We start from the raw sequence: 23,677 nt of genomic DNA on the forward strand, positions 1-23,677 counted from the left end.
ATCCTCTTGCCTCAGCCTCCGAAGTGTTGGGAGGGGTATTTTACATTACGAGTTGTTCTTTTTGTTATTAGTAATAGGATGTGACACTGAAGTGTACACTTGTCTATATTCAAGAAATAAAATAGAAGAATTGAGGAATGAAAGATTAGGTTATTCTAACAAGGACGGGGTGGAAGCATTAGTCTGTCGGATTGTCCTGCTCAGAGGACACACAGACGGAATGGAAAATACTCAGACGTCCAGCTTGCCTCAGCTCCCGCTAAACAAGGCTGAGGGGGGTGGTGACAGTTTCCAGAACATGGAGCCACAGCCCAGGGAAACACACAGGTCCCTGAAATGAGCCACAGGTCACCAGCAGCTGGAAGAGGTTGCTTCTGAGGAACAGATGCGAGCATAGGAGACCCATGCCCTGACCCAGGGCTTCCAAGTCCTACCGGGAGAGTGGGCCAGGCCCTCACCTCTCAGATTTCTGCAGCACTCGCCTCTTCTGCCCAGCGTACAAACCTGAACACATGACTATTACTCTACCCACAAGGGCGATTTCACTTTATTTTTTCTTTTTCCAGGGCTGCAGATTGAGACAAGTGCCTTCACACTAAGCTCTGTCCCCAGCCTTTTGTAAAAATTTTGACAGGGTCTAGCTAAGTTGCTAAGTGGCCCACACTGCACTTAAACTTGTGATCCCCCTGCCTCAGCCTCCCAGAGTGGTGGGATGACAGGCCTGTGCCGCCATGCCTGGCTGGAATTTCACATTTTCACCTCCCCATTTCCTCATAGCTTGAGCAGCTTTGATGGCTCAATGGAGAAATGAGCCTTTCAGTCACAACTCAGGCAACATGCGTGTACTCCCACATGCACGCACAGAACAGGCATTTATGGAGCAAGGCTTGTAGCAAGTGTGGGAGTGCAGGGACCAATGGCAGCTTGGAGTCAACCCGTCTTCGCCCTCACTGTGCATCAGGAGACAGAAAATCAGACGTGTGGCATCAACTCAGGATGACCAGAGAGAGCTCCCAGCCCCACAGCGTGCAGCCAGGAACTGTGGCCCAAGTTGCAGATTTTGCCGAAAGAGACAGTGAGGTAGTACTTGCAGGACAGGTGCCTGGTGTTGGCCGAGGCCAGCCAGGACCAGGGCAAGAGGGAGATTGAAGACTCCGAAAGGTGCTGGAGACCTCAGGGGCTTCTGAGCTCAGAGTGGCCTGGGTAGATTTGAAAGGGAAAGACCACCCTTATTGGAAGGAGAGATGTGGATGGAGGCTCAAGGGCAGGAGCAGCAGCTATACTGTGAGCAAGGGAGGCTCAAGGATGAGGAAGAGGAAGAACTGGGGTGGAAGAAGGTGGGGAAACCAGCGACACCATAGCAGTGGAAAGAAGGGTGGAACAGGCACTAGGAGTTCCTAGGCAAGGGTCACCTTGCCTGGGGATCCCAGGAGTGGAAGGAAAAAGCACAGAGAAGGGACTGATGATCTCAGGTGTGACTATTGACTTTGGAAGCCTTTCAGAAATCCCAGAGGAGAGGGCATACAGGCAGTGAGAGGTATACGGCTGCTTTGGTGTATCCTGTCATCCCAGAACTTTGGAAAACTGAGGCAGGAGAGTTGCAGGTTCAAATCCAGCCTGGGCAACTTAGTAACTTATTAAGATTCTGTTTCATTATAAAAGATATGCAAGGACTGGAGATGTAGCTCAGTGCACCTCAGAGTAGGACAATCCGACAGACTAATGCTTCCACCCCATCCTTGTTAGAATAACACTAATCTTTCATTCCTCAATTCTTCTATTTTATTTCTTGAATATAGACAAGTGTACACTTCAAGGCACTAGCTTAATCCCCAGTATGGGGAAAAAAAGCCATTGGTAGGAGCAGTTTTATTCTTATGTGGTTACAATTGGTCTGTTTTGTTGTTGGCTGTGGTTAAAATTGTTCATTTTTTTTATTGGCCATGGTTATAATTGTTCTGTTTTGTTATTGGCTGTGGCTACAATTATTCTGATTTGTTATTGGCTGTGGCTACACTTGATCTGCTTTGTTACTGGCTGTGGTTACGATTGTTCTGGTTTTTTATTGGCTGTGGTTACAATCATTCTATTTTTTATTGGCTGTAGTTACAATTGCTCTGTTTTGTTACTGGCTCTGGTTACAATTATTCTGTTATTGGTTGTGGTTACTCTCTTACTGTGTCTACTTTGTAAACTGCAGTTTACTCCAGCTCTCCCTGCAGAGTCTACACAGGCTCAATACCACCCACTACCCGCAGGCACCGGTGGGCAACAGGGTTCTGGAACACAGTCACCATGGAGCAGGAAACACGGTGGTCCCTCCTTGTTTCCCAGGCCCACGGAAATAGTGCCAACAACATGGTATCTTACACAATGAGCATCTGGAGGCTGAGGTCTGAGATCTGGGTCCCTGGGGCTTCTGGTTTGACCCCATTTGGGCTGGTTGGTGGGATAAAGCAACATTGTCTCGGCCTTTATGTGGCGTTCATCCCAGGTGACACCCAGATATGCCTTCTGCTAAAGATAACCCCATATTTGCTCAGGGGTTACTTCATCTTAACTTGATCCTCTTCAAACATTTTGTTTCTCCCAGCACTCTGGGAGGCCTCTGGCAGGAGCGTCATAAATTGGACCACAGCCTGGGCAACTCAGTGACTTAGCAAAACCGTGTTTTAACAATAATAAGAACAACAACAATATAGTAGTAGTAATGACAATAATAATGATGATGATGATAATAATAATAATGATGATGATGATGACTAGGAATGTCGCTCAGTCAGAAGGCTCTGGGTTCAATCTCTGGCAACATGAAAATAAATAAATACATACATACATAGATACATAGTTTTTTTTGTATAAGGTCACACTCACAGGTATAGGAAGGGGGACTTGAACGTGTCTGGAGATTCTTTGTCCAGTCTGAGTGAAGAAGCAAAGGTTTGGTTGTTCCCTTTGTTTTTATTGTTTTACTTTGTTTTCTTGTGTGTGTGTGTGTGTGTGTGTGTGTGTGTGTGGTACTGGAGAATGAACCCCAGGTCTTCATACTGAACTATATTTGCTCCCATTTACATTTCTTTTTTTAATTTTGAGGCAAGGTCTCATTACATCACTAAAATTCTCAGGCTAGACTTGAGATCCTCCTGCCTCAGCCTCCCAGAGCAGTGGGATGACAGGCCTCCATGATCCCACTGTTGGAGGGCAGGAGCAGGGGGACAGACATATTCTGAGTCCTTACATGGGGCCTCAGGGAAGGTACACAAAAGAAACATGTGTGTGAAGTCTGCTTGTTATCCTGAGGCCCCTGGCTCACAGCTCTTTCTGTGTCACCCTTGTGGACTGTCCTCTCTTGACAGGTCCTGTCCCTTACTCTGAACTACGCGTGGGAACTGAGGGAAGCTGAGAGCGGGAACGCCCAGATCGGAGGGCCCCAGGGCAGCTGGGCACACCCTTTCCTCCCTCACTTCCCACTGTTCACCTCTAACCCTTCCAGGGAATCCCTAGTAAACATTTTTAGCATTGAAACACAGCTGCAAGTGTCTCTAACACAGGGCAGGCGGTGTCATTCCACAGCCTGGGCCACTTGAGGGAAGAGAAGAGAGATTCCTGATGAGAAGGAGGGAGAGGTGTCAGGTTTCTAGGTGTGTTTCCTGACCCCGCGGGGCCCACATCCTGTCCTTTATCCCCATAGATGGAGAAACACTACAGAGGAAGCCCTCGGATTCCTTACCTGGCTCAGGCAGGTCACAGGTGTGCACTTCCTGTTCCCTGGAATTGTTGCTCAGGGACCTCGCCCCTGGCAGGGCCTAGTGGAAAAAGAAAACAGAAGTATTTCTCTTGTTATTCTCATTATCATCTAGGATATGTATCAGCATCCTGCTGTATAATTTTATATTATTGGTATTATTATTATGTTTTTAAATTTTGTTTTCTATGTAGTTCAGGCTGGCCTCAAACTCCTAGCAATCCTCTTGCCTCGGCCTCCTAACTCCTGTGTATCTCTGCCACATTTTTATCACCCCAAAAGAAAACCTACATCTATGAGCCATCACAGCCCAGCCCTGTCCTTGTAACCCTTCATCTGCTTGCTGCTTCTGTGGATAAAGAGGAAGGGTTAGCTTGACAGATGAGCTCGCCTGTTGAAAAAGGAAGAAATACAAAGAACAAACGTTAACTCGGTTCACTTTTCTGGGGAAGCATTCTGTGTTAATAAAGGAGAAATTGTGAGAGTGTTTCTGAGTAGGACTGATGAACTGAAGTTTTGCAAATGTTACCAAGAGATGAAGGGAGGCCGGGAAGGGACGGAACAAGAATTGAGATGCATTCTGCGCATGCACCAACTCCCCAGGATGAATGCGATCATTATGTACTGCAAACATGGACTCGTAAAAATAAAAATTGAAAAAGTCCTACTGAGAGGCGGAGAGAATAGACAATGGGAGAGGAAAGCATGGATGCCCACCCTGAACACCCCCTCATTAGGCCCAGGGTTAGAGCTAGGGTCAGGGTTCGGGTGAGGGCTAGGGTCAGGACCATCACCTGTGGGCGCCCCGCACTGCACAATAGCGACAGATCTGGAGGGGCGAGGGGTCCCAGGGCCGGGCCACTCCATGACAAACTCGCCCTGAGCTCAGCCCCGCTGATTAATTTCCAGCGATAACAGCGGTTGGGAGGGCCAGGCGCTGCGGAGGTGAACCGCGGGGCAGGACCTGAATTTCGAGTTTCTTCCAGCACTGGGGCCCTGTGCTGTGCCTTTGTGTGCCTTGTGAGATGAGGAATTGGAGAAAAGTTTTCCAGTGGCGACTTAGCAGGGAGCGGTCAGAATTCCCAGCAGGGACGCTGGAGACTCACACATTTGTTCTCTGTCAGTATTTGCTGGTGATTTTCATGAACAGCACACACAGGCCACAAATGTCTGGGGCAGGAAAATCCAAAGGAGGTGTGGACACTGTCCTCAAAGACCTCACCCTCACTGGGTGTGACTGCGCAGGCCCGGAGTCCCAGCAGTCTGGGAACCTGAGGCAGGAGGATTCAAAGTTCCAGTCTGTCCTGAGCAATGTAGCAGTGAGACCCTGACTCAAAATAAAATAGGAAAAAAGGACCGGGGATGCAGCTCAGTGCAAAAGCTCTGAATCATCCCCAGCTTCACCAGAAGGAACGGACAACACTTGACAGCAACTTTGGGATCTGTGTGTGTGCATGTGCCTGTGCATGTGTGTGCGTGTGTGTGTGTGTGTGTGTGTGTGTGCCTTTCCCAACAGAGCAGGAGAAAGGATTCGGGGCAGAGAGCAAGTGCCGGTGGGAATGCAAGGCTTACATTAGGAAGAGGTTGTGTCCACCAAGGAAACACATATGTAGTCACACATGCACACAGTACACATATTCACACTTACGTGTCACACAAGCACACATACAGACACATGAAAACATGCACACTCATGTGCAGGCACATTCACACATATACATTCACATGCACATTAGCATGTGCATTGTACACTCATTTGCATGCATACATGCACACTCACATGTGCATACATGTACCCAGCAATCGTTCACACCCATGCACACTCATACACATGTATACACACATCCTCAGCACACATTACACCCATGCAGATAAGCACACACCTGTATGCACATTTACACATTTACATGTGTGCACACCTATACACTCACACACTTACATTAATAAAACAACATAGGAACTGAGGGGGTGGGGATTTAGCTCAGCGGCACAGCGCCTGCTTGGCAAGTGCGAGGTTGTGAGTTCGATTCCTGGTACCGGAAAAAAAAACAAAAAAACAAAAACAAAAAAAATGAAAGAAAGAAAAACAAGATAGGAATTGAAAACTAAGAGTGGAGTGGGATGGGAATGCAGAGAGAGGAGAGGGAAGGGGTACAGCAGAGCACGAGTGGAGCTAGAAGGCGGGCTGGGCTGAGCAGAGCAGAAGGAGCGCGTCTCCTGGGCCTGGGCTGTTACTTAGCTGTCTCTAGGCCCCTACAGAGCCCAGGGTCCCACATACAGCTCTGCCCTGGCGAGGAACCCGGGGAGCAGCACGTCCTGGAAGGATGACTCTGGCCTGTGCTGCAGTGTGTGGTCGGCTCTGTGGTTTCCTCTTCACCAAACCCTTTCTTCCCAGACAGACTTCGGCTTCTTCTGCTAAGCACCCTGGTTCCTCTCTGGTTCCAGAAGGTTGGTTTTGAATCTCTGCTCTGGCACTCACCGGGTGAGTGACCTCGGGGATCACTCCACTCCTCCACGCCTTGGTTCACCTGTGCTACAGTAACATCACACTTTACAGGTCTGAGGGCTTTTGTGAGCATCAACTGACTGACTGCTGGTAAATCGGCCACCTAGAAGAGCACTTGGCAGAGTAAGTTTGAAGGCATTTGTCATACCTTGGGTTTAAAATAATAAAACGTGCAATATACTAATCATCAAATTCATCTAACTATGGTGAGGGGGTAGTCATTGTATTTACAAGGGTTGACTCCAGATTGTAGACTCACACATTATTTTATCATGCTGGGAATTCAACTCAGGCCTTGCACATACTAGACAAGCATTCTACCACTGAGCTACATCTTCAGGCTTAATTTTTATGATATTTTTCCTTTTGCTTTTTTTAGGTGTTTGAAGCAAGGTTTCATTACAGAACCCAGGCAGGCCTCAAACTCACCATCTTCCTGCCTCAGCATCCTGAGTGTTGGGATGGCAGGTGTGTGCCAACACAGCTGGCCAGCCCTGTCTTACTGGTGCATATTTTCTTAATGTGCAGCAATTAATAATGAGGCACTTCCACAAAGACGGCAATGGATGCAAATTATAATAGCTCTTTCATGTTGTGAAATAACATATTAGTTGTTTATATCCTGTTTAAAGGTTTAGAAAAATGTATATATATTCTTTTGTCTGAACTATAAACCACCCTACCATGACTCCCCAGTCTGGGCAAGGTGAGTATGAAAGGGTGAAATGATTTAAATTACTTTTCCAAGGATTTAGAAGGTATTAATTGGTCTTCTGAGCAGCCAATGCCTTTTTTCTTTCCTTCTTATTTGCAGTGAAATACAGAAATACAGCCAGGTGGTGATGGCAGACACCTATCATCCCAGCACTTGGGAGGCTGAGACAGGAGGATCACAAGCTTCAGCCCAGTGAGGGAAGCTTAGTAACTCAGCAAGAGCCTGTCTCAAAAAAAGAAAAAGGGCTTAAGGATTGAGCTGAAGCCCTGGCTTCAATCCCCACTACTGCAAAATAAACAAATAAGGCCTTTCTAAAGACTATGTCATTAGGACTGAGAAGAAGGGAGAGATTAATTACAGCATAGCACAAATAAATTGTTCACCTTTGGAAACCACTATGGAAAATAAATTGTCATATTGAAAACCTACTCCATAATACTGGGTGGATAAAAGGGATGGAGGGTAATATTTAGCCTGGTGCAAATTTTACAAACTACTGTGCCTACATCTGTGTTTCTGTGTGCTCAGAGAGGATGAACACTATATTGATACTGAACAGTGGTTGATGCTGAACTTGTACTTCTGTGTGGGTCCTGTTCTTTTGCTTTATCATTTGCATATTCCAAACTTCTCCATAATGTCTGTACACAGCTCTCTATAATGTATATTTCTATCAAAACACATTAGCTTTTGCTTTATTCCCTCCTTCAACAGTACCTCAAGTAAGAAAAGGATTTTATGGGAGATTGGTGCATTTTTGTTGTAGGTTGGGTTGTGTGTTTGTTTTGTATTACTGAAGATTGAAACCAGGGCCTTTGCATTGAGCTATATCACCAGCCCTCCACCTTCTTTAAATAAATTTTGTGACAGGATCTTGTACCTTCTCTAAGTTACCCAGGCTGGCCTGTTTACCATCTTCCTGCCTCAGCCTCCCAGAGTGCTGAGATCACAGGTGTGAGCCATGACACCCAGCTTTGAGTAACACTTGGCTGGATCACATAGAAAGAAGAGCTTCCACATTCGTTTTACAGATATACAATGAAATGGATACTGGTATGCTTTTTTTTTTCTTTTTTCCAATGCTGAGGATTAAACCTAAAGCCTTCACACTAAGCTACATCTCTACCCCTTTTCTTTTAATTAATTAATTAATTAATGATGACATCTCATTGAGTTACTGAGTGGTCCATGCTGGATTTGAGCTTGGAATCCTCCTGCTTCAGCTTCCCCGGGGGGTGGGATTACAGGTGTGCACCACCACACCAGGATAGATGCCAGCTTCTGTGGCACTATTTATCTCTCATTGTGCTGGGGGATGCACACCCAGGACAGTGCCCTGAGTTCAGTGCCCTGACCTGTGAACGTGACACCGGATGTCACAGGCCGTCCTCCTGTTCTCACCCAACTGCAGATGCCACATGCATTAGACGTGTTGATTTATTTTTATTTTTTATTATTTTAAAGAGAAAAGAACAGAAAATAACAAAAACAAAGACAAAAAGAACCAACACAGAAACGATAAAAATGATACAGAATTTCAAAACAAGATGATAGGAAATCAGCAATGGTTGTTGTATTACTTATTGTTATCTTCAAAATAGTTGCTCAGATTACCAGATATAGGTATGCAAAATTGACTAAACAATTAAACATTAACTGTTCCTTTCAATAAACTAATAAAAATTAGTAGTACAATTATCTTAGCTGTTATATATCTATATATCTATATCTATCTATGTATATATATATATATATTTCCCTTCCTTCTTTCTTTTCTCCTTTCCCTCATCCCCGTTGTTCCTTCCTGTTGAGCAGTTTCTTTCCCTTTCACAATATCTACTATACCTTTCAGTTTTATTCACTCTTTCAGGTTCTTACACTAGAGAGACAATATGGTGTTTACACGTGCCGGAGACCTGCTGATTTTGACACTAAAGACCTGGATAACTTCTGTTTAGAAAGCCTGAGTTGGTTAGTGAACTCCAGGAAGGGGTCAAGAAAAGTAATACATGGTAAATATTTTATTAGCATTTTTGAATCTTATTAATAAGGAAACCAACTATTTCAAAAGCAAGAACACCATTCTGCCTCCAACCATTTCTTGGTACTCAGCATCTGTCTTTGGTGGGACAGAGAAATCCAAATAGAATTATGTGGGTAGCCAAGAATATTTTTATTTTTCCATTGTAAGCCATCATGTTACCTTCCCTCATTATTTGCCTGCATTATGTATTCAGTGCTAATTTTCTATCTATGGCACTTGTGAATTTATGGCTATGTTAATATGTTAATATTTCTCCATCTAGGAAATGAAATGGATGCTTTTAAACATATTTTGTTTTTTTAAAAAATGAAAGACTAAAATGGATTAAATATAATAATAAGGCTCATTATGCGATATCGTTCATCCTAAAGATTATTAGGGACTTTTCCAAACCAAAAGAAAAATAGCCAACAGCGACTACCAAAAACAAAGCTCAGGGACCTGCAATTCATCACGGAAATAGAGCTATGATTGCTTTCTTTTCTGAGTCAATTTGTAAAAGTTACTTCATAGGGGGAAAAAAGTCAAGTTTAAACTATTAAAAAAAATTACCATTTTTCTTCTCTAATAATTAATATGATTTGCTAATTCTCTTTTAAGAAGTGTTTTTGTAGAGTTTGGAGTTTCAAGGATGGGGTCAGTTGGAAAAAGGCCAGGTGTGAAGGAATATGCCTTTCATCCCAGCAGTGTGGGAGGCTGAGGCAGGAGGGTCGAAAGTTCCAGCCCAGCCTAGGCAGTTTAGTGACAGCCTATCTCAAAATATAAAAGCAAAGAGGGCTAAGGATGTCACTCAACATGAAGGCCCTGGGTTCAAGCCCAGGACTGCAAACAAAGCCACCTCAGATGAGAGATTTCCTGTTTCTCTTTCCGGTCCTTCTCTCTTTCCTTCATCTAAACACAATGAAATTCCAACTTTGCCATGGTTTTTCTCTTGCCATGGTTTTTCTCTGACTGGCTCCCTTGCACCAGGACTGGCTCCCTGCATTCCAGCAGGCCTTGGGGCCCTGTGTCACCTGCCTTTGTCCTCTCTTTTGCATCACACAGACATGCACTGAGGGGGTGGCTGGGGCCAGGTGGTCCGGGGGACACAGTCGCAGGGCTCCGCTCAGCCACTTGGGGTTAAGCCAGTGGCACTGGCCAAGCCACTCTCTGTCACCTGCTGCTAATGCTCAGACCCCAAATCCTCTCACTTTGAAAATCCTCCCAGGTGAACAGAGTTCTGGCAAAGTGATTCTTGCAGAAACTCTTAGCTTTACCGTGCTGAGGAGAAATATAGTAAAGCGAGATCCCCTACTTCCCTGCTGCCCTAAATAGACAATGATAAACCCGACCCCAGCGTTTCTTGATGACTTGGTGTTGCTCTTACAAATGCTGATTTGTATAACATGATAGAGGACAGTGATGTGCTCAGGGATCACTGGAGTAGGGCCGTTTATCTTTACACTAAATCATCCCAGATGTGGAACTTTTGGTTCACTTTTTGTAACTTCTGTGTTAATCTCTTTTTTTTTTCTATTTTTTTTTTTAGTTTACTGTCTTATGTTCTCATTTCACCCCTCAACATCTATTCCTTCTGATATTCTACATGATGTGTTAGAAAATTCAAATATTAATTGATACATGGGCAGCAAGGCAGTGCACACTGATGATCCTAGCACTCGGGAGGGGAGGCTGAGGCAGGCAGAGTACAGCTAGTTTGAGGTCAGCTTGGGCTATACAGTGAGTTCAAGGCCAGCCTGAACTACACAGTGAGACCCTGTCCAACAAACCAAAAATAAGTAAGGGGCAAAATAGGGACAAATAGCATTTGAGACCCTCTTTATTTTAAAGATGCCATTTTCAGGCCCAAGAGAAACAGTATTTCTTGTCTGGCAGGAATGTCCTGAGGACTTGGACCTCAGAGCCCATGAAACACCTGAGACAGGAAGGCAGATCTTGTGTGATCCTGAAAAGGGAAAAGGGGAAAACAATTCTCAGAAATATTTTAGTGGAACTATTTCTTAAAAATACATCTAAGGCAGGCATGGTGGTGGCACACACGTGTAATCTTAGCACTCTGGGAGGCTGAGACGGGAGGATCACAAACTCGAGCTCAACCTGGGCAATTTTGGACCTTCACAAGACCTTGTCTCAAAATAAAAAGTAAAAATAAAAAAGGGCTGGGAATGTAGCTCAGTGTGAATGTTCTGGCTGCAATTCCTAGCAACACAGACACACGTACACACTCTAAAATTTAAGGGAGAGAAATCTGACATCATATTTATGACTATGAAAATGCTCAGCATTTGCCAGGTGTGATGGCACATGCCTGTAACCATAGCACTTGGGAGGCTGAGGCAGGAGGATCCCCCTACCTCCCCCCTGCTCCGTGGGTTTAAGCACAGCCTGGGGTACATAGTGAGAACCTGTCTCAAAAAAAAAAAAAAACCAAAATAAACGAATGAATGCTCAGTGTTCCTTTTTCTTTTTCTTGTGCTACTGTTTTCAACTTTCAGGAGGCTCACTAAACTCTGTGGATTTCCTGATGTTGCCCTCCTAAGACTTCAGCTATTTAATTCTTTTGTGTATGTGTGTGGCGGGGGGCGGGAGGGGATGCGTCTCGCTGTGTAACTCAGGTATCTTTGAAATCACTGTGTAACCTACACTGGCCTTGAGCTCCGGGCGTTCCTCCCACCTCAGCCTTCTGAGTGCTGGATTAAAGGTGTGTACCACCACACCTGATTTATCTGATTCTTTTTTGTAGTTCTACTCTACCGGTGCAAGAAACACAGATTCCTACAAATCATCCCAAGAACACAGGACTGTGCTCTGCTGTGGAGTAAGTCACACGCAGGAGAAAGGGCTCCCTGTGACTTCCCCACCGTGGACTCATGGCCAAGCTGGGCAGAGGCTCAGGGCTGCACATCTCCCTCTCCCTTCATGGTCCCCAGGTAGAGGTCATACGCGTCCAGCCTGGCTTCGGAGAAGGGGGTGTCGGGGGAGAGAGGCACAGGGGGCCTCCTGTTCGGGGTTTGCCAAGCTGTCTCTGAGCAACTTTCCCCAACATCTCAGTGCCCAGCACCCACCCTGGACCCTTCTCTGTAAGGGAACATGATTCCGTAGCCCAGCTAAAAGACACTTCAAGGCCAAGGCAAGTTTTGGTGAGCAATGAAGATCAGACTTGGACCCTCAGTGTCAGCCACAGAGCCACTGTGGCCCGGTCATCAGGATTTGCTTCACCTTGGCCCCTCCCTGGTATCCCGATTCTCCCTGATGTCTCCGCCTTCTACCCATCACTACCCCAGACTTCAAGTCTCCTCCTGGACCTCCAACTCAGCTCAGCCCCCCCAACAAGGTCTGTTTCTTTTAGACCCAAATCTGGTTCTGAGGAATCTTGATTTGGATCTCAGCTCTAGCTCAGTGCTGTGGCGCACACCTGTCATCCCTGCACTAGGGAGGCCGAGACAAGGGAATCACTGTGAGTTCAAGGTCAGCCTGGGATGCATAGTGAGACCCTGTCTCACAAAAATAAATTAAACAAAGCACAACAATAAAAAGGAATCCTGGTCAGCTCCTGAGACAAACAAGTGAGCCCAGGATGCCCAGAAGTCCACCCTCCAAGCGATTGTTCTGCCAGTGTCCACACACTGGCCATTATGTCCAGCAGGAAACGGTAGTATCCAAAAACTTCAGAAAGGGGCACGGGTGGCAAAAAAGATTGATGCCTCTGGCCTGTAAGTGTTGATAAACTACATATTAGTGATTTCCTTTCAGAGAGTGAGCAATCTAAAGGGCTGAGCTCTTTAACAAATTCGCCTATTTTTTCAAATTTACTCAGATGCTGCCCATTATGAGTAGATGGTCAACCCCCCCAATTCTTAGCGCAGCAACTCAGTTCGACTGGCAACAAACTATAAAGTGGCGGACTCAATTTGTGGGGACTCCCTTCCACGCCCATTTTTCTGCTGCTATCCAAAGGACATTTGTAGTAAAATTCTGTGTGCTTTGGTCAAAGTCAAAATAGAGATTTAATTATGTCAGTGCTCCACACTAAACATTTCTTGGGATTATTTACGTTCCAGTAGAACCAAGGTTTTTCTGGCAAGAATATTTATCATCTATGTTGGGTAGAGACATTGTGTGAAGGTAGGAGAATTTCATAGCGGATTTTAGTCAGGGCAGAAGCTTTTACTTCAAGATTTGCGGGGAGAAATCAGCCAATGTTTTCCCAGTTTATGGGGTATCTTTAAAGCAAAGAACCTTTGCCAGGGATATAGCTCAGCAGCACACAGTGCCAGCCTCGTAAGCAGAAGGTCAAGAGTTTGATTCCTAGTACCAACAAAAAAAAAGAGACATAGAAAAAAACCTTAGCAGGGATATTTTAACCAGAAATGCCAATGAATTTAATTATTGAATTAGAAAATTTAATTTAATTATTAAATTAAAAAAACCCATATCAAATAGCACAAATGGGTCTGATGAAGAATTTGACCCATATTGAAGAACTTTTTGGGTTCCTTTCAAGGAACTTCTATTGCTAGATGAAACTTGTTAGGGCTTATTTTTTGTTCCCTTGGAAGTATACACAAAACTCTGACCAAGGTGGAAGATATCCTGTAACACTCAAGAATGAGGTGAAAACCCTGTGGACGTATTTCATGAAATTATTGGAGTGAGTTCTCACCTTGATCCTTTGGTTTGTAGCAGACAGAAATCAGTATCACGGAGAACCCCAGAGGGGTGTGTCCCTTGTAGACTTGGATTTGTTACAATACAACACAAACGTTTCTACAAAACCAAATTTAATATACAACAAACACTCACCATGTAAACACATCTTTAAAAAAATCTGATAATAATTCCAAGGATCACTTACAGGCTTTCATAAAAGCATTTTATATCAAGAATCTCAATACAGAATGATTTCTATGTCAAAATACATTTACACTGTAAATCATTTAGAGAGAGGAAGGTGTGGGTGGTAAAGGACACAAAACGATGGAGTGTGCTGGCATTGAATTTAATAGCAGCAACTGCCCTGATAAACATTTTTTTCATCTTCTACCTCATCCATTTTGACAAAACATGATCCTCTACCCTTCTATATTATGACTATGCTTTTACTCACTCTATTGGCCAGATAAAAATATTGAGACACAATCGCCATGCTTATTCCAACTGTCACCAGCTCTCCAGGCTGCCTAGGGCCTCTATTTCCCCTAAGGGACCTGTTTCTGTCCTGTCTACAAGTGGCTTTCGACACTGAGGCCCCCAAACCTTGCAAGCCTGTCTTTCACATCAACTGTGAGACAACAGGAATCATCCAATGCAAAACTGGAAAAAAAAAAATTCACATAAAAACCACGAGTTGGAGCTTGATCACACCATTTTTATTAAGAGTCTTTTGAACAAATCGTGTTCCTCTGTGAAAAAACTCTTGCAAAAGCGACATGGGAGTGTTACTAATTTCAACCCTGAGCGTTAACACTGCATACCGAGAAGGGTGGTCGAGAAGTTGGTTCCATTTGAAGTACAAGCACAAGCCACTGATATTCTCTATGTGATCAGGTTTTTACAAAAAAATACATAGTTTTCAATAAATAATGCTTAATTTTACAACTTTGATACAGCAACGTCATACACTGTTTTAACACACTAAACTCTGCATGCTATAGATAGTCTACCCAAAGACACAACGTCCCATGCATTTTCTTTTCCCTAGTGCTATCAAACACTTCTTTCTCCAGCGCATTGTCTCAGGTAGCTTTTTACCCTCTTTTCTGTTTCACAGCAACCGGTCCTGCGCTGACATGCAAACCCTAAAAAAGGATCCCCCCACAAACCACTCAGACTTCTAAACAAAAGGGCTTTTCAGCCTTTCCGCTCCCAACCCTGGAGTGGCTATGAAAGTTTAAGTTTCATGTGGCCTTGAAAAATACACACTTGTTCACAGGGCCATGCTGAAAATGGCTCTAAAACATCAGGTCACCCTGTACGGGGTGGCCATCCGGAAGCGCTACGCAATGCCACAACCACTAGGAGTCCCAAACCTGAAAAATAGGCCTCCGTTTTAAAACAGTTCATTCAAACAAAGGTTTCACAAAACAAATGCAAGACTCTTAAACCCACAACATATGTACAACAGCAAAAGTAGACAAAGTGAGGAATCCATGGTGATGGCGTGGAACGATTTTCCCTGTGAGACTCAGGGACGAGGCATACTGTGTTTGAACATAGGCTGGGTGAAGAAAAATGAGATAGAGGGCCCACTGTCAATATCTATTTGATCAAAATTCTTTCTATGGCATGTTATTTATTATTATTTCCAGTTGTTCCTTTTGGAAAGGGGGAATGTAATGTGTTTAAAATAAGCATCACATTTAAAAAAAAAAGAAAAGGAACTCTTTGAGGACCCTGGAGGAAACTCTAGTTTTGATGCATTTTCAAGCTTGTTGTCATATTGCTTTATTTTACCATTGTCACAGAAGAGAAAAAGCTACATAAAAGAAGTTTGATCAAACAGTTAAGCCGGGAGCCTCTCTCTCTATATGCACATCCAGGTTGCTTAAAAATCACCAACTGCTCATTGGAAACCAGAGCTCAACTTGATCCTATTGCTCTTTAGTGGTTTGTTTACTCCTCAGAGAAGTCATCTTGCTTGCAGCTGCAGGCAACCAGAAGTTCCCAAATCATTTAAAACCGTCCTATCTGTCCACGGGCAGAGATACTGGATCTGAAAGACTATCTCTACCCAATACAATTATTACTTTTATACATGGAACCTTATGAACTTATGTTTCCCTTTGTAAGCCTTCTTATACTTTCTGCACTTTTGTGCTTTTTATTGAGTATAAAAATAGGTCTCCTTTAAAATTCTGTTTTAAGTTCACTAAAAAACTACTTGTTTGTGAAATTCTCTTATAAATCCACTGCATCCACATGGAGATAGAGAAAAGAATTAGGCAGCTGATGGATATAGGTAGTGTTAAAAAAATACGATGAAAAGAAAAATAAAGGCATGAAGGGGTCAGGAGAAAGCAGTCAGAAGTAAGGAAAATGGAGAAGAGTTGGTTTTGTGAATCGTGTTTAAGTTTTATTGTGGTTGAGAACACAGGATCCACAGAAAGAGGAAAAGGAATCTCAGAAACCAAAACCTGAGTTATCAAAGAGCAGAATTTTGTAGATCGTCAAACCGAAGGGGAGATGGTAGAATAAAGCAAATAGAATGAACAGTAAGAAGGAATTGGGAATCAAAACAAAGTCAAATCTCAGAAAAGCATGTCACGAGGCATTACATGGAGACGGTTATTTGGGAACTTGGATTCTTGTGATGCGATACATAAGGCTCATTCCTGTTATCCTCACAGGCCGTAGGCTATACAAAGGGTTTTTGAAACTGACATTCCTAATGGAAATTTTATAAAATTTGGCCCTTAGAATAACTGAGAAATATCCTGAAAAAAGTTTCCCTGAAACTGTAATAAAGAATGTTTTTTTTTTTATTTTTATCTACTGATAAAGTCGACAACTCAGTAAACTATTTTCGCTGGTCTTCCCACATAAGAAAAAAGCACAAATATAGTTGCCTTAGAAATCTGTTAAAAGCAGAAGACCTTGCAGGAAAAAGAGCATAAAGATTCTATAAATGGGAGAGTCGAAGAAAACCCTCTCTCCGAAGTGTCCACAAAGATACATATGCCCGTTAGGAGAAAAAAGTAAGAATATACATACTATTAATCATATCAGAGAATAAAAAAGTTACGAGTGATATAATATATTTATACTGAATGACTACTTTAATATAGAGCAAGGTATTTGCTTTATTTCTCAGATTCCTTGGGCAAGTCATCTAAATTCGGACACAAAAAACTAATGTCCATTTCTTGTACTATCCCAGTATCAAGAGGATGGTGGTTTTCAATTCCCAGAGAGAAAAATAAATCTTGCCTTTTGAGCCTTTTTTTTTTTTCCTCACAAAAAAACAACTAAATCATCCTGATGGCTACAAGCATGCATATTCAAATCCCTTCCCTTTGATTAACATTAAAAAGAAACACCTCTGGCCCAGGAGTTGCAATGACTCTTTTTTTCTAGCTAAAGGATAATAATTCTACAAATAATTTGCCCAATGATAGTCATTCCAAAGAGACATAATATTTGCAAAGCACAGTTAAGTACACTGCCTTTTATTAGCATTTTTTAATAAAAAGGATGCATATCAGAGTGTAGGAACTGGAAATTATTTCCACAGCTTAAAGAATGAATAAGATGTTGCTGGTTCAAGTTCTTAAGGATGGAAATCTCACCAAAATGTATTCAGTCTGTGAACTAGTTACAAACAGCAGGGTACCCAACTGGCTGGGCTTCCAGCAACGCCCACCCCACCCCCACATTACCATTTTTAAGATATTCTGTCAATGTTTAGTTAAAAATAAGATTTACTTAAGCGACAAAAAAAAAAAAAAAAAAAACGCAGTTAAACTTTTATTATTGACGCCTATCCAGTGGCAAGAATACCTTGTGTATTATATTGTAGACATTCAATAAAGAATTCATTAAGAATGATTTTCACAATGCATTCATCAAAAGAGCTTTAAATATTGTTAAAAGGGCATTCAAGTGCCTGTCCTGAGTTCTAGCAGATTTTCAATTTTGATCGCCAACCAGCTACTTCTCTCTTATTTTCCTATTGAGAATTTCGGCCACATAGCTTTAAAAAATAATGATAATAAAATCCAGGCCAAATCAAGGCATGTTATGAACTGACTTAAATTTTCTACCTCATTACAGAAAATGTCCAAGATTCTGCCATGATTTAAAATGCAAAGTACATGCAAAGCCCTCAGATCTGCAGAACACATAGAATCAGCCTTAGCCATGGGCTTTGTGTTTTCAGTAAGTTTTACAACTGCAGCAGGGCCCTGCCACGGAAATTCACCAGCAACAAGTAATGGTCAGTTAATTGTAAACCGCTGGTCGAAGAATTCGTGGCTAAAATAAATGTCCCACCCATGACAGGACTATCCTTGGGGGAGTGGGGAGACTAAGGTAAACAACTCTAAATATCCAGTTCTACATTGGGAACCTTGTTAACCCCATCGTGAAAGCTTGCCTTTCCCAAGTGTACTCCTGCAAGCTGATGGTTCAGCGACAGGAAGGAGAGCCACAAAGAAGAAAATCTGTCCTCTGCAAAGAGGGCTGGCTGGCTTTGCGACCCGGGGTGGGGGTTGGGGCACGGCTCGTCCTACACCGAGGGAGGCGGGGAGGCCGGGAAGGAGGGCTCAGGAGAGGCCCGCGAGGGTGTGGGGAAGGCGGGAAGGGCGCAGGGTCCCTCTGGCCTAGAAGCTCCCGTGAACACGCGGAGGCTTCCCTCGGATCTTGCTAAATCTCAGTAAAAAACGCAAGGGCCCATCTTCCTGAATCACTAAAGTAGATGATGATTTTTGCACCGAGTTTCAATTAGCCATTGCAAACCTCCTGCATTGTAGGACCCGCCGCTCGTGGGAGCTGAGCTCCGCGGCTGACGCACTGGGCCCTAAGTGCCTCCCTGCCTCTCTCCGCCTGCCACCGCCCCCCGCCCCCCGGGAATAAACGTGGCAAAGAAACCGAGGAAAGGGGAGGGGAGGCTTGGAACCCCTCGATGGGCGCGCGATTCCCCCCGGTTTCGCCAGCCAGGCCCTGCTCAAGGGCTGGGGACAGGGTCAGGTATGGACAAAAGGGTGGGTGGGTGGGGTACTACTGGCTGAGCAACCGTCCTCAAGGAGCAGGGCGCGGGCGGGATGGGTGGCCGCCGCTAACCCCCGAGCTCCAAGGAGGTAGCTAGCTGGAGGACATCAAGATGCAAGAGCTACCTTGCCTGGAGGCCCACCAGCAAGGAGGCCGGGCACCCAGGACGCCCTAGACCCGGAGCACGCCTGGGGAGGCTGGGGGGGTGGGGCTGGCGCCCGCGGCGCGTCATCCCCGGCTCAGCTTTCTTCTTCCCGCCTCGAGACCTGGTAGCTCCTCTCCCCACCCGCCGCGCGGGGAGCAACGGCACCCGCAAAGGTGGGGTCCGGAGAACCAGGCCAGTCCGTAGGCTCCACGCTTGCAACTCGCGGCCAGCCCAGGCGCCCCCTGAAGCCCACAAGTCCTCTGGTAGACTAGAGCGTCACACTGGCAAAGCCGTGCAACGTAGGTTGCCTGCTACCACCCGCCGTGTCTTCCATCCCTCAGCCCCCACCAGGGCCACCAACGTCAACAACCTGTGCTCTGTCCGCCCCCTTCTTCCTGGTCACCGCGAGAAGCCAAGAACGGTGGCGGTGTTCGTCACCAACATCTACCTCTGCGCACACGCAGGGAAAAAAATTCAAAAGTCCAAACGGCCGTCTCCACCTTCCAAGATCCCGAGGACCGCAGTCCCCGCGAAGCACGATCGGTCCCCGCACCCGCGCTAGAACTCACAGCCCCAGCGAGCTCAGGACCCCGACCGTGCGCCCCGGTGACCAGGGCCTTTCCAAGCCCGCGCGTCCCCGACCCGCAGCAGAGCCCTGCGCGTCCGGTGGGTGGAGAGGAGGGAGGGAGGAGGTGAGAAAGGAAATGGGGGTGGGGTGGAAAGGAAAGCAGAGAAAGAACACTTTTTCCCGGTCTTGCACAACTAGCGGGAGGAAGCGGGAAGAAATTCTACTAATTGAACTCTCTGCAAGTCTGGCCTCTCTCCGGCGACCCCTCATCCGAGGCCGAGCACCAGTCAGGCCACCGAATGCCCTGCGACAAAAGCACACCATAGACTTCCAGAGAGACTATGGGCCATGCGAGTTCTTATCAGTCCCAGCTGATTTATTAAAATTACCAAGATACAGACTTCCAGCACAAAAAAACCCCAAAATCAAAACAAAACAAAACAAAAAAACCAGGCAATGATATCGACAGCGCATTGAGTCTGCCTTGCCACCATTTGCTACAAAATATGCAGATGGTCTGTACTTTATTTAGATTATATTGCACAAAATGAGAAACTTTTTAAAAACTATGTGCCTTTTTCTTTTTTGCTAAAAATCGAGAATCCAGTTTCAAACCTTCCACCTGGGGCCCCATCCACATATCACAGCGTATGAGATACATAAATTCCTACTATAGTACAGTACATATACAATCTTTAAACTAAGATAACAGCTCTGAGGTCTATATCACCATTTTCAATAAATCTTTACCTACAAATATTGAACAAATCTCTACTATAGCTGTACAAAAAAAAGTTTGCTTTTCTTTTTAAACCACAAGGCCTTTAGATGCAAGGATTACTTTAAAATTTTAATCCTTTTTAAAACCAGGATATAACGTACCAACAGCATGCTAAAAATAAAAAGAAAAAAGAAAAAAAAAAAAACCAGGAAAATAAAAGAAATCAAAAGGAAAGAAGTGCCTGAAAGTCTTACTGAAAAAACACAGCAAGAATGTTCCCTTTTCACTGTACAAAAATACGCCTGAAAATATATTAATTTTTAAAAAAGACTGAGGTCTGTTATGTATCAAAAATGTTTCAATACCTTTGTACTGAGGTTTAGGCTGTCTGGTATTCAATCAAAGAGGTATAGGGAACAAGTTACAAAAAAAAAAAGTTGGCAAGTAGAAATCACATTTGTAAAACCATAAACAATTTTGATCTGAAAAGTAAACTCTGATCTTAGGTCAGTTCACAGTTTTTTTTTTTTTTTGTAAGCGTTTGTACAGTCTGCATTCTTCAAGCCCCCTGCAGTTTTGTTAAAGAATCGGATGCATAGAAGACATCAGTTTTCTCCCTCAAAAAAAAAAAAAAAAAAAAAAAACAACCCATAATAATAAAATAAAATAAAATTTAAAAAGTTGCAATGGTCCCTTTTTTGTTCTTGTATTTTTTTTCTTAAAAAAAAAAAAACAAACCCAGTTCTTTAAGATCTCTTAAGAAACAAAATCACCAACTCCCTAGGGTAACAGTTGTGCTGCCAAAGGGAATCACGGTAGACGTCTTCTACTTCAAACACCAACACTTCAAACAGCGCCTTTCCGGAGCGGGTCCTGCCTCCCCTCCCCCGCCCCGCCCCCTAACCTTTGTTGCAATCACGAATTTCAGGAAAAAGAAATAGTAATTACAAAAACACATTTTTGGGTTGGGTGTGGGAAAAAAAGTCATAACTCCAGACTAGGTATGCAACTATCTTGAGAATACGATCAAAGAAGGAAGGGGAGCGGGCAAAAAAAAAAAAAAAAAAAAAAGGAACAAATTTTAAAACTACTAATTTCACTTTAGCTCCACCAAAAAAAATCATCTTTTCCAATTTCTTTGCGTCCCATCTTAGCAAAAGCATCAATATCTTCTTTTCTCTCCCCTCCGCCCTCTTAACCACCACCAACTATCATCATCATCACCATCATCATCATCATTATCTTTATCCTGACCGCTACGACCTCCTCCCAGGGAACCCAGCTCTGGAGAGAAAGAGCCTGAAGCGGGGGGCTTGGGGACGACCCCATTTTTCAATACGTGAACACCAGGTCGGAGAAGTTCGCCTCCAGCCAGTCCCCCGCGATCATCTCGCTCAGCTCCGGCGTGCAGTAGTCGGGGAACTCGAAGTGGGACCCCAGGCTGCCCTCGCTGAACGAATCCAAATCCTTATCCACCAGCGACAAGGACAGATTCCCGGCCGCCGCGCCGCCCCCCAGCTGCTGGTCGCTGGCGCTGTGCGCGCTTTGGGAGAAATTCAAGCTCAGGTCGAACATTAGGTCGTCGGTGTCGTCGCCCGCGCTGCTGCTGCCACCGCTGCTGCTGCTGGAGGACGAAGACGAGGTGGACACGGAGCGCGAGGACCCCGGTGACAGAGCGGGCTGCGCCAGCGGCGGCGGGTGCTGTTTGGTGATGTTCTTGAAGCTGTAGTAGAGACGGCTGCCACCTCCAGCGCCCGAGGTCGCGCCCGCCCGCACCTCGTCGTACAGGCTGGCTCCCTCGGGGGACTCTGCCGCGCTGCTCAGCGTCGGGCTGGCGGGCACTTTGGCGACGTTGTAGCGTCTCAGAAGCTGCGGCGGCTGCTGGTGCCCGGGGGGCTGCAGGAGCTGATGGTGCGCGGGCTCCTCGTCCTCCTCGTCCGCCTCCTGCTTGATGCGCATCTGCAGCTCGTCTTCGTCGTCGTCGTCGTCGTCGTCCTCGTCCAGGAACACGCACTTCACCGACTTCCCTGCGCCCCCGCCGCCTGCGCCTCCTCCTGTGCAGTTGGCGCGCAGGCTCCCCAGCGCATAATCGTCGCCGGCGCCCCCGAAGTCTCCGGGCTGGGTGGCCTTGCCCGTACCCGCTTTGGCGCCGGAGGCCGCGGGGGCCTTGAGCTTGGCGCATTTCTTGCTGGAGCCCTTGGAGGTCTTGGCGCCGCCCGAGCCGCTTGCGCCCGCGCCGCTTGCGCTCGCGCCGCTTGCGCCCCCGTTTGCGCCGCCGCCCGCCGCGCTCTTCTCGGGGCTATGGCTGGCGCTGGGCTTGGCCGAGGGGTCCATTTTGGGCTTTTTCCGGGGCCGGTACTTGTAGTCGGGGTAGTCAGCCATGTGCTTGAGCCGCAGCCGCTCCGCCTCCCGGATGAACGGGATCTTCTCGCTGTCCTTCAGCATCTTCCACCGCTTGCCCAGCCTCTTGGAGATCTCAGCGTTGTGCATGTCCGGGGATTGCTCCATGATCTTCCTGCGCTCGATCTTGGACCACACCATGAAGGCGTTCATCGGTCTCTTGATGTGGCCCGACGCCGTCTTGCACCAATCCGGGTCGCTCTCGTCCAGGGCCACCGGGCTGCAAGCCATGAATTCTCCCTCCTCCGTGTCCAGCGCCTCCCGGGGCAGGTTGCTCTCCGCTTCCAAGCTCTCCGCCTGCTGCACCATGATCCGCTGCGGGGCTGGGCGCGCCAACCCGGGCCGCTCGCTGTCGTGGCTGTCGCGCCTTGATCCCCCTCCCCCTCCCGCCCCTCCACCTTCCCGGGCAACTTGCAAAGTCCTCGCGGCTCCAGGGGTCCGCGGCGGCCCCCCCTCCCCCCGTCCCCCCTTTCCAGGCTGCGCACAGCGGCTGCGGCCGCGTGCTGGAGGTGGGGGCTGAGTCCACGACCGGAGAGGAGGTGACGGCGGCGATGGTGACGACGACAGCGGTGGGGCGGTGGAGACAGCTCGGGACCCCTCTTTCTCTTTCTCTCCGGCTCGTGGCTCCAAGCGCCGGACCGGTGCAGTGCACTTCCAGACGCGCGCGCTGCTTCTGCAAAAAGTTGCGGGCTCTCTCTCAACTCGTTATCAGGGTGTCATATGGGTGACGTCACTCCCACGGCCAGCCAATGGCGCGTCGTCGGCCCTGCCCACTTTCCTTTATTAACCCACCGGTCCCTCCCCGCGTCCCTCCCTCGCGCCCCGCCCCCTGGGCTGCTTTGCAAAGATGGGGGCGGGGAGGAGGGTGGGAGGAGGCAATGTCTAGAAATGTGTTATTTTTAAAAAAATCCGCGTGTGCGCACAGATGCGCCTCTCCCCGGGATGCTCAACAGCGGCGCCCAGCACCGGACCCCGGGAGAATCAGGCTGGTACCGGTGCCAACAAGAGGATCAGGTCCCCGGGGAGGCTCAACGCCCCTTTGTGCCCCGGAGGCTAGGCCCTGGCAGCCGAGGTGGCTCCTGGTCCCCTCTCCAAGGGCGCGCACTCTGACCTACGCAAGACTGGGAC

General features: G+C 46.3%; 1 protein-coding gene across 1 annotated transcript; it reads right to left on the reverse strand.

Annotated features, from left to right (window-relative positions):
- Nucleotides 1-21,297: 21,297 nt before the first annotated feature.
- Sox11 (SRY (sex determining region Y)-box 11) lies at nt 21,298-23,206 on the reverse strand. Its single transcript, XM_005404366.1, has one exon. The coding sequence runs from the start codon at nt 22,856-22,858 to the stop codon at nt 21,482-21,484; it is 1,377 nt and encodes a 458-aa protein (XP_005404423.1). The 5' UTR covers nt 22,859-23,206; the 3' UTR covers nt 21,298-21,481.
- Between the last annotated feature and the right edge of the window lie 471 nt (nt 23,207-23,677).

Source organism: Chinchilla lanigera, unplaced genomic scaffold (assembly GCF_000276665.1).
Source record: "Chinchilla lanigera isolate Chin_1 unplaced genomic scaffold, ChiLan1.0 scaffold00086, whole genome shotgun sequence".
Lineage (NCBI taxonomy): Eukaryota > Metazoa > Chordata > Mammalia > Rodentia > Chinchillidae > Chinchilla > Chinchilla lanigera.

What these genes read in the sequence shown, in the direction of transcription:
- Sox11 (XM_005404366.1), bottom strand. Translation starts at nt 22,858, where the DNA reads ATGGTGCAGCAGGCGGAGAGCTTGGAAGCGGAGAGCAACCTGCCCCGG.